General features: G+C 31.0%; 1 protein-coding gene across 1 annotated transcript; it reads left to right on the top strand.

Annotated features, from left to right (window-relative positions):
* The first annotated feature begins 3,195 nt into the window (after positions 1-3,195).
* LOC132936906 (heterochromatin protein 1-like) lies at positions 3,196-7,595 on the top strand. Its single transcript, XM_061003717.1, has 3 exons — positions 3,196-3,552; positions 3,625-4,257; positions 7,070-7,595. Exons 2-3 carry the CDS (start codon positions 3,746-3,748, stop codon positions 7,377-7,379), a joined length of 822 nt encoding a protein of 273 aa, XP_060859700.1. The 5' UTR covers positions 3,196-3,552; positions 3,625-3,745; the 3' UTR covers positions 7,380-7,595.
* Positions 7,596-12,750: the final 5,155 nt, after the last annotated feature.

Here is a 12,750-nt window from a genome sequence, read left to right as displayed (position 1 = left end):
CTAGCGTAAGGTTAAAGGGGCAAAGAAGTGCTGTATTTTAATCTTTTTTTGGAAGGGGGTTATACAAATATTTTAGATTTCCAATGTACCTATGCATTTAAGATAACACAATTAAATAAACATAATTATAAAACCACTAGATAATTTGCTCCGCTTAGAACAGACTTTTATAGATTTAACAATATCACCTATGACCTATTTGAATCAACAATGTTTTTCTATTGTTTCAAATAGAGATTTTCATCATTTTAATATTAAAATAAGTTAAAACATAAGAACTATATACATTTGAAATGTCTACAAAATATATAGAGCTGCCAAAATAAACCACAACTGATGAATAAATGGTAATTTTTAGTAAATTATTAATACTGTTTTTAATCTATGAATTCATTAATTTAATACATTTTAATCTACAACCAATTACTTTACATAAAGAATCATTTCATAAACAGAATTATGAATTGATTGTTGGAAATCTGCTACAAATAAATTTGGCATAAATATGAAGCCTTCATTGCACTTATCACAGATTAATTTAAACATGATTTCATACGTATTTTTTTTTTTTTTATTTTTTTTTTTTATTTATTTAACGGACGTTTCTACAGTTTTATTTAGAAGCAAATCAAAGTTTAATGGTATGTATATAACAATTATTGTGAAGCGTGAACTGTATGCAGTATGAACATTTGATAAAAAAAACTTTAGGGACTGGTTCATTTTTAATAATTTCTAAAATATACGACATCTTTACACAGCGAAGGAAAAGCGTGTACTACGTATTACTATGTTATAAAAATAAAATATAAGTAGGTACCAGCTACTACTTACTGTCAAATATTCATATACCTAAGCCGCATTAATCTAAAATTCTAAACTTTTATTGATATCAGAGTATCCGGTTTATTGTAGATTGTAATACTGTGTCTTAAGAAAAACCAAACATTTTCTATTTTTTGAACACATCTGTTTTAGACATTTCAGTTCTATATAATACGTCATAATTCATTTTCTTATAATTTCTACAAAAAATAATTTCATTAATTAATAATTTATTATATTTGTAATAGGTATACTGTATACATCATAATAATATATAGCCATATAGGTACAATTTAAAAGTACAAATAATAATAATTAGTGTTCCAATGATTACAGTTTTTACAAACGTTTCAGTTAACTTTATTTTTTGAACATTTTTGTTGATAACCCTTTTTTGAACCCAAGTGCAGTTCGGCCATTACCTTTTTTTTACCCGAGTGCTTTTCGACCATTTAATTTAGGTAAAAAGTGCAATGTCGAATTCCCCATTTAACTGCGGAAATGCTCTGAGTGTACGTATCGGCCGGTGTTGTTAGCTCCCGGATGGGTGACCACCACAGATTTTTAACTACAAACCCTTGCCACACATACAAACGTGTTTCTTTCGACCAACTATTCCTCCCCCCTACAAACAAAAAAAACAGCTAATGGCCATATTTGCCGACCTTACGTTCAGGCACGTAGCCAAGGGGGGCCAGGGTGAGCCAGGCCCACCCTATTATGTGTCCGGCTGTAGGCCGGCCCACCCAAAGTATTCAGAGGGGCCCATTATTATACGGGGGCTTTTAATTTTAATGAAATTTCAAATTTTTAATATTGTCTAAATATTACACAAATAAAACCAAATATATCGGGTTTTAATTAGAATCTAAAATAAGTTACGTAACTAAATTCAATCCATGTCCATTTCTGGAATAAAATATGTATATTGTATTACATTTAAATTCTGTTTCTACTAAGAATCGGTGATAATTTATTTTTTATAAATCATAATATCGTCAACGATTGATTAGGAAATAATTGCTATTTAAAGCCCAACACTGGTACCATATTATTATAGTATACTAGCATGTCATGTTATTCTTATCTTATCTAGACAGTGACTGTTGTATACTTTTATGTCTATTTTTAAAATACTTTTGAGTAAGGGTATTGTCATTATATTGATTCATATAGAATTATATTATTATTATAGTCGTCAACTCGTCTGTCGAACACCCCTACAACTGTACAAGGTAATATATTTAGGTAGGGGGCCCATCTAACATTGGCCCACCTAGTGAATATTTTCTGACTACGTGCCTGCTTACGTTTAATAAAAAAAACTATTTTCCAACCTATTATTATGTGTAAAAAAAAATATATGTATTGATTTAGGGGGGAAATTCCTCAGTCAAGTGTAGAAACGTTCAGTACTGATAAAATTCGTGAGGGGGAATGTTCAAATACCAGAACGACGAGTTTTTGACTGCCGAGTTTGTGGTTATGTTTAATAATAATATTAAATGTGTAATAAACTAATATTATTCATAAAAATCTTAAATCAATATAAGTAATATAATATTGTTGATATTATTATCATAATATTTTATTTTCGAAAAGTTAAGTTTCGGATTATTTGTTCATTGATGCAGTTGATGCCTATACGCAGGGCTTAGCAGGCCTGTAAAAACTTATCGGTAATCGGTGGACCAAACATGGCCCATAATTTGGAGACTCCTGAAATATTAATTATTATAGACTATGGTTGGCCAGCGATAAGCGAGTTGCAAGCCGCACAAAGTATGTGGCATGTGCAATATAATGAAAAATAATATTATGAAGTGCAGGAAAAGGAATAATATAGCCGTTTGACGCCCCTCCTGTTTTTGTCGTAAAGAAGATATCTTATGGGATACACTGTAGGTATACACTAACCAGTAACCTGCAGTACCTACACATTTCGTCAGTGAAGAATGGCTGTAAACCGTCTCCACTTCTCCCACCACCAGTCACCAACAGTTAAATAATTCATTCGCGGCGGTGAGGATTGCAGCTGCAGCATAATATCCATAGCCCCATTCCCGCCAGGCGCCTGATAAACAATAGTGTGAGAGCGACGAGTGTACACCATAGAATTAGAATTCATAAGACCTTACACCATAGAGAGAGAAATCACCCGGCGGGATTGTCGAGAGAGAAAAGAGAGGTTTTTGGCCGTTACAGCGTACTAAAACACATAACACAAAACATGTTTTTTCTCTCTCATATGCTCATATGTTGTTTTCTCCCTCAATTATGTCGTATGGATTAACCAATGGCAGTGCAGCGTGGGAAGCGCCGTCTATCAGTTTATAATAGGTATATGCCTTACACACGCCACGGACGTATATATTATACATTTATATACGTCAGTGACAAACACAAAAAAAATTGGAGATTCCCATCGCTCGATTTCCCGTGTTATAATAATATTAAGTCCCCACAGACGTTATAACCAGTATATGTACTTAACCTACTCGACGCTGTTTTTCTTTATCTTTATCGTTCTCTCCTTTCCACTCCCCGTCCCCGACCCTCGTGATCCCGGCGGCCGGCTCTACGCACTACAACAGTCACAGCTACCTGCGGCGCTCAGACATTTATTTCACGTTCACGCGCAGGCACGGTCGTACGAAGCGACCATTGTTTAACCGGCTCTCGTTCGTACCTCATCCGACTCAGCGCTCCGCCATTGCACATCGAACGGTAGTAATAGTTAATGATCACTACATGTTTAATATAACATTAATATTATACAATAATTATTATTTTTAACAGGTCTCATTGCTCATTCGTCTTGTTTTGGACACCATCGCCGCCGTCCGCGTCTCTCGAGAAAAAACGTGGGAAACGTGCGCACCGAATCACTATTACAAAGACTGCCTGCAAACACACTGCCATGTCTGATGATCAGCAAATCATTGTCCCGGCGAACCGTTCCGACGACTTATCTACAGAACAGCCGCCAAAGTGCGACGCCGACGCCGCCGCCGCCGCCGCCGCCGCATGTCCAGTACAATTGCCGAACGACGACGCAGCCTGCCCCGTAACGCCGCCGAACGACGAAGCCGATATGATGGATGTTGTAATGTCGTCAAATCACGATGACGCCGCTAGTCCCGCACCGCCGGCAAACAACGACGCTGCCAATATGTCGGATGTCGTAATGTCGTCCCAGGACGACGATGACGCCGCTAGTGCCGCACCGCCGCCAAACAATGACGCTGCTAAAATGTCGGATGTCGTAATGTCGTCACAGGACGATGACGACGCTGGCCTTTCATTGCCGTCAAACATTGACGCGGGTCCCGCAACGCCGCCGAAGGAAGACGCCATCCCATTGATGGCAAATGACGAGCCGGGGTGTTCAAATGCCAAACGTTCTGCTCCCACAGACGACAACGACGCTGGGTAATAATGAAAAATAATAACAATGATAATAATTACTAACAACAATAATAATTTTTGGCGCGCACCGTGTCCGTGTTTATTATTGTTATGTAATTTAAACACGTGTACGCGGGTTACATCGATATGTAAGCAAAATATATCGATATTTGGTTACTATCGATAGTGATTCCCGATAGTAACCAGACAATTCATTATAATATTCTATTTTTTAACGATGTATCCACTATCCAGTGGCGTACTGGCGTTATTGCTGGAGGAGGAGGGGAAAGGGGGGGGGCACTTGTCCCCCCCCCAGAAATGTTCGTGGAGGCCAAAAGTATCATTTTGCTCCTCTAAATAATCCACATTTAAAAAGTATTCTTAACAAGACTGTTAACATAATATTAAAATATTTTTTTCCTCAAATTACTTTATAAAAGTTTATATTTATTTTAGGTTTCTCTTGTTGAATGATATTATGTTGACGTATTGTCAGTGTTATTCTTATCGTAATAATCACATTATTCGTGACTATTATTATCCTTTATTCGTGACTATTATTATCCGTTATTCGTGAATATATTATTATCTTGAAATCGCAATCATGAATACAGGAACGGGAGGTTATTTTTTTTGCCCCCCCTCCTAGATTTTTATCCAGTTACGCCACTGGATGTATCCGATATATTCTGTACAATGTAACATTCATAAAATCATAAACTTAGTTTGTAGGTCTATATGTCAATATTATTATTTATCACATCGATGTAACAATAAATGTAATGCACTATCGATGTGTGTTATAATGATACTAAGACAGTAAGGTACCCACACGCTGTAGCGATGGCGGAAAAAATAATTCGTTTGTCTTAATGGTGGCGGTAAATTGTTACCGCAGTCCACCGGGCGCTGAGGCGAAACAATATTTCGTCAGAAAACCAACAACGAATATTTTTTTTTAAATTTTACTATTTAATATGAAACTATTTTTTTGCCTGTTGTCTAATATTTTCATAAATATAATAAATTTTAGATGTATATTTTTGATCGATTGAACTTCTTGAATCAAATGTTCAAGCAATTCAGAGGTAAATAAATATATTGCCAGAAGAATGACTACAGGGTGGCTTACAAATTAATATAGTTTTGTTTCTTGAAAATGTATTTATTTTTTTTTATTTAAGCGGTTGACATTGATTACATATTATACTAGTCCCGTAAAAATAAATTTTGGCACGGGCAACTTTGTGGACAGCTAATACTATATTATATAATCACAATAGTCAACAATGTATAGTTGTTAAAAGATTTTGAATATTATACTTTTTTTTTCTTATTATGAATGTATACGCGCTGACCCCTTTTAACAGGACCACTATTAACAATTAATAATTACAGGTATATACATTTTAATTACAAAAGATTATCCAGAAACAAAGATATAAAGTTAAAGAGAAATAAAATTGAAAATTAAAGTATTACATAACAACAAAAGCAAATAGTGAATTAAATTGTAAGTGGTTAAATAAGAAAGGTGGGGGATCCATATTGGCATTAGATATCATACGTCTTATAGGCTTATTTGACAAGTAATTAGTGGTACCATAAACTGAATCTAGGAAAAAAAAGCCCCGTACCAACTAAATACATTATTCTTTTTTATTATGATTTACATAATTAAATATAACCATTACATTTATCAATGTACCTAACACTTCTTTAATATAATATCTATAACCATACAATATATAATATTCTAAAATAATAGTTTAGTAACAATTGTTTTTCATTAATTATTATATTATTAGGTATGTATCTAATTTAATATTTATTATACTAGACAATACATTTATTTTATTAAAAGGTAACTATAAAATAAATTACATCTAGTATATGACATTAAACAATAATTAATAATAAATAGTTAAATAACATATTATATATTATGTATTACTTATTAATTATTATAAAGTATACAAGTATAGCTGCAATCTTCATTTTATAACTATATAAACGAAAAAAAACACATTTGTAATAATACAATGTTGTAGATACCTACGTCCTACTCAGATACCAAGACTAGTTTCCAGATAGAGTCTACAATAAAATATAACACCTTCATAATTTTTAAGATAAAGTCAAATGTCAATTACTTTTATTACCCTACTATACTTTAATCTTTTATATTTCAAATGTATATTTATATCTATAGTTAAATAAATATTTGGTGTATTATTTTATTAAATATTATTATGATGTAAAATTATATACTATACATATATATATATATATATATATATATACCTATGTCCAAAAAAGGTTAGGTTACCTATATACAAATATTAAATTATAAAATGTTCACTATAATGAAAATGCATTATGTATTTAGTTAGTACGGGGGTTTTTTTCATACAGGTGGGGCTTTTTTTTCCGAATACCCATAAACCTTACACTAAGATTCTACTTAGTATATGGTCTATGGATAATACTCAATGGGAATGGGACATGAAAAGTGGTTGAGGAACGATAGGTGCGTTGTGGAACTTCAAAATTTATAAAAGAGTAAGGTTGGATTAATTTTAATAGTTATAGGCTATCTATTAAAACAGTGTTTAGAGTTTTTAAAAATAATTTAGTTAGTTCCGTCTGTTACGGAAAAGTTGAGTTGTTTAGTTTTTGCTTACTATTTTACATGTGTGCACCTGATATAGTGATATGATCATATATAATAAATCATATAAATTATAACTCATAAGTCATAGCTAAGATTTACAAAATAAAACTAATAAACATTATTGTTGATTAGATAATAATTAAAAAATTATTTTCACAGAGTTGACTTCAAGAAAGAAATTAAACATGAAACTATTGATTTGGGCAACGATACATATTTTTATGATGATAATAATAAAGCAATTCTAATAAAAGGCCCCCCTAAAGTTGGTTTTGATCGTGGACTTGAACCAGATCATATTGTTGGAGCTACTGAACAGGATGGAAAATTGATGTTTTTGATTGCATGGAAAAATTCAGAAGTTGCTGATCTGCTTGAATCCACTGTGGTTTACGATAGAGCCCCTCAAATAGCTATTCAGTTTTTCGAAGCTCGTCTCAGGTATTGTCCTACTGAGGATAACGATTAAATTCCTATGCATAAACAAATATTCCTAATTTGATTTCACAAACCTTTCTGATTAGTACAAAATATATTAATTAACATTTAAGACTAAAGGAAAAAACAAAACTTTTTAAATTTATATTTTTATTTATACCGATATTTTTACTTTGTCATAGGTTGAATTTTTTTTTATTATCTATCTATACATAATTTTTGCTTGAATATATTTTATTTTAAAGAAGTCCCCATTCCACAGTTTATATTACTGTTTTGTAGTTTATTATTGTAATTTAAGGCTGTTATTTTTAACAGCTTTAAAATTTTTAATTTCTTACAACAGTTAATTATTTTGGTTGAATTGTAATCACATTGACAATCAATACTACATTATAAATATGAAAATTATTGTCGAAAAATTGTGCTAAAAAATATTACTATTTACAGTGAACCTGGCCGTTATATACAGGTTTCACTTTATATAAAAATAATTTTAATCATCTTAAAATCCTTTGTCCTTTTTTTTTTAAATTTACATATGAGAATAAAAAAAATGAATGCTTAATTTGATTAGACATATTTATTAAAAATCCATTTAATTATACAGACATTATTGTTTTGTCATAATTACATGGTTTTTGTGTGTATATATTCCTATTATTTATGTTTTAATGTTTTGAATCTCTTTAGTATAATTTAAAACAAAATTCAACAGCTAGATATCTGAATTTTTTGTTTCATTTGAGAGTCTTGGATAAATTGTAATATAATGATATTGCCAATCAACACATTGCGAATATGAAAATTGTTGTTGAGTGTTACAAAATGAATGTTTTTATTTATTTACAGCCGTAAATTATTTTAATATATACAATAAACTTATATTATATAAGGCGCCTAGAACACAATGGGTACAAATTACATTATTTGAATCAGCTTAATTTAAGTTTTAAATTTAAAGCTCTTTGACATTTTCCTTCTAATTCAGAATGGATTTGCTTCCACCTTCCAAATCATAGCACGCCATGATGAATAATTCACATATCTCTTTACCACCAAATATATTTTAACTTAAGATGTGCTTTGTGCACCTAAATTTCGAAATGTTATAGATATCATTTGTGTCCTAGGCTATTATCTATTAAATTGAAAACTCGATTGTAAATCCTTCAAGATTTAAAAAAAAAAATTCTTAGCGGCAACGTTATATGCACTTTTAAATTTAAGTACTAAATTGTAGACTTCTGTTCTGAGAGCAAATTTTCTGGATTTAAAATGAGTTTGAAATAACGTATATAAATATAACTATATTCTATTCCACAAGAGAACATGTCGGTTCTGCGTATCACCCCACGCCCCACCCTCTGACCTTGCAATCGAAACCGACCCCTATATGCATATCCATCAAATATTACTATCTCATCCAAATACTTTAGCTAATTTCAAGTCTAACAAAAAAACACTTAAAAAATTATCAATAAGAGATGTTGGTGCTGTAATCTCCTAAGACGATTATTCATTTATGTGTTGTCTCTGTTGTACAAATGTAAAACATATCAATTTAATTTTGATATTGTACTCCACAGGAATATTTTTATTCATAAATTAATTAAGTTATGTACCTACGGTGCTCATGAAATTCAAAATATATACAATGTAGGTACCTAAGACCTAACATAGGTATATCATATGATGTATGGCCGTTTTTGACCAAAATCGTACACTTCCCTTTTCAATCAATTCACTTTTCGACCAAACTAAAAAGTTTAATATCATCCTACTTCCTGTAATAGATATAAAAATAATTAAAAATATAAGTTGTGGGTATAAAATGTATATTCTATATAGAGGTAGGTATCTAATATATCAATTAATAATAACAAGCCTATAATTTTTGGAAAAAAATATTTGATCAATAACTCCTACTGCAGTTATTATAAGTATGCTCATATTTTGTCTGCGTTTATACTTTATAGGTATCCACTTTATTTGATACATAATCTAGACAATTGTTAAGAATATAAGTTATAAAAAGGTGGGTAAGTGGATGTCGCTCTGTTGTACAGTAGATTTCAAGTGGGTCACTGTAATGGATGGTGTTGAATTTGAATTCAATCATTGTATAAGAAAAACGATTCTGAGCGAAAACGGTCAGTCAGCCTACGATATTACCAAGTATAGTTGATGATATTATTGTGAATAAAGTAATTTGTATAACATATTTATGTGGAGCCTTGTTTTAAATTGTGTACCCTTAGCTATAAAAGTTGAACATTATAACATTTTAACTACAAAATAATTATTAAATTTGATTAATTTTGTCAAAATTTGAACTTTAAATGCTTTTAAAAAAAATTATGCCTATGTATTTTTAATATTTTTCAACTGCTATTGCAACAATATATCAGGAGCCTTGCATTAAATGTTCACGCTTTTTTACCCGAAAAATATTTTATTGATATTTATAGAAAGAAAAACTAAAAAAATTGAAAACTAACAATGTCCGTAAACAGCTTAAGAAGATTCAAAATATTTTCAAAATTGTATGGTGTATAGAAAATGAAAATATAAACATTCAGTAAAATGTTCATGTATCTACATTTATTCGTTTTGATTAACAACAAAATAGCAAAATCGTTACATGAGAAATCGAGTGAATATCAAATATTGTAAAAATATGAATTTCAAACGCTCATAAAAATTTAATTTGACTTTCTTGTAGACATTTTTTTTTTTGATAAAGGTAGACAAACTTATGAGAAATCTTGTATTACATTTTCAAATCTTAGATTTAAAAAGCAAATTTTTATGAATTCTCAACTCAAAATAATTTGCTAATTTTCGTGATTTTTCCGTAATTTGTCAAGATTTGAACTTTAAATGCTTATAAATAAAAACTGTGACTAAGGATTTTTAATTTTTTCCATCTGCCCTTGAAACAATAACCTTAGAGTTGCACCAAAAACCAAAATCGATTTTCTCAAAAACAGATTTTGCGTAAAAATTCCCGTTTTTCCTTAATTTTTCTTTTGTTTTTCACATCGCTTTTGAAAACTACTGGGAAATTTTTACTTTTGACCCCCCCAAAGTACCAACAAGATTTAATTTCCTATCAGAAAAATTACTGTTGAAGAAAGTTTGAGTATTTTTACTGTCCTAAAATATGATGACAGGCACAAAAATAAAAATTTAAAAAATTTAAAAAAAACCCATCATTGTAAAATCAATACATTCATCGCTTCGCTCAGAATCTAAAATGTATCTATTTATAATTTATGTATATAAATATTTAATTATTATTAATCGAATAATCAATGACAATAATTATATAGGTTGTAATACATATTTTCTAAATGTATATAAAAAAAGTAATTATTTAACTTTTTGGTATGGTCAAACAATGAATCTTCCGTAAAGGGAAGGTTACGATTTTGATCGTAAAGGGGTCGATTTTTAAATTTGATTGAAAAGGGTCTCACCTGTCATTTGACATATATTATTGACTAATAGGTATTCTTTAAAGGGCCTCGCTACTGAAAATTTTCGTACGATCATACAGACATTTTTTGGCTGAATTCAAATATTTTTTCATAATCAAAATTAGACAACGTAAACTAACTTTAATTTTTTCAAAACAAATGTATGTTTTTGTAAAATTCGTGTTGTGAAATTTAAATGGTTATCGAGTTATTGTCATGTTCATGCGCTTACGAGAGAGGATGACCGCATTTAACTTCACTCACGTCTCACACTAATGATCATTTACAACTAACCCATAGATCCCGGGCGGCTATGACAAGATTAGAAATTGCCTAAATGTTTCCCCTTAAATAATGATCGTAGCGAGGTCTGTTAATAGAATAATAAAAATCATAATTAAAATTGAAATTAATATTTGAAACGGAAATTTTTTCGTTCGATCATACAGGCATTTTTCTGCTGAATTCAAATATTTGTTCATAATCAAAATTAGACAACGTAAACTAACTTTAATTTTTTCAAAACAAATGTATGTTTTTGTAAAATTCGTGTTGTGAAATTTATATGGTTATCGAGTTATTGACATGTTCATGCGCTTACGAGAGAGGATACCCTCATTTAACTTCACTGACGTCTCACATTAATAATCATTTACAACTAACACATAAATCCCGGTTGGCTATGACAAGATTAGAAATTGCCTAAATATTTCCCCTTAAATAATGATCGTAGCGAAGCCTCTTAATAGAATAATACATATACCCAGCGTTTCAGGGTTTGGTAAGTTATTATTAAAAAGTAATACACTAATAGATACATTTTTAATTTGTTTCTCTATTCGTTGCACAAATTACATATTGTTTTTGGTATTACTTTACTTTATATTAAGAAAAGTAGTAATATGTTTAGTAATCGTCAATCAACGACCAACACAAATAGAAATAGTTTATATTAGGTATAATAATAAAATAATTTGACCACAATTTAAAAAAGTAAATATTTAGGATGTAGGCATCTATTTCGAGGAGGGTTTATTAAATGAATAGCTGCTGCAAGTTGCCCAAACATTGAAAACTGAATTGTGATGAGGTGAAATTTAAAATAATAAATTATACCCATTATAGATACCTCCTACTCACGATATTTATAGTAGGTAGGCAGGGTAGTAGGTATCAATTATTATTGTTTTCGATTACCATTTTGTATTTTAATTTTCGATACTCTAAACAGTCGTAACGCGTTGTGTTTCAGAAATTACTTAACAAAAAATTAATTTAATTTATGTTTTATTTTACAGCATATTCGTCCCATGGAAAAATGTTCAACGAAATGGCATACCTAACAGTAACACATTACAAACAAAGTAACGTCGTCGATACACTACTGCTGCAGAAATGCGTTACTTTTATAATTGCGTTGCGTTACTATCCAACACACTAGCCTGTGGTCAGTGGCGTGGTGAACGGGGTTTTATGATGCCTAGGCGTCATGGTGGAATTTTATTGGTGGTCGGATACATTATGGTAACCAATAACATAAAACAAAAATTTAAATATTTACAGTCACACAATAATTATATGTAGGTACTATATATTATATTAAGGGGATAAAAAGAGGCATAGTACTGAAATATATGCTGGGCATCATGGTTTATAAATGTTCGGCATACCACTGCCTGTAGGTATAGGTATACTTATCCGTAAGTACTAAATGGTAATAGCTATGATTTTGAAGTCCACCGCCGCCGTCTTCTCTCGTGCCAAGAACGCCACCAGCTCACGATTATGATCGTAATATTATGCAGGCACGCAGCCGTTGTATACTGTAGATGGGGTAGGTGCCTGTAGTTACACTGAGTTACAGACATACCTAACACGTTTTTCATCGGTATCCGCGATCGGATTTCCTAACCGTATAAT

Source organism: Metopolophium dirhodum, chromosome 1, assembly GCF_019925205.1.
Source record: "Metopolophium dirhodum isolate CAU chromosome 1, ASM1992520v1, whole genome shotgun sequence".
Classification (NCBI taxonomy): Eukaryota; Metazoa; Arthropoda; class Insecta; order Hemiptera; family Aphididae; genus Metopolophium; species Metopolophium dirhodum.
This window is presented reverse-complemented; position numbering and strand designations above follow the sequence as displayed.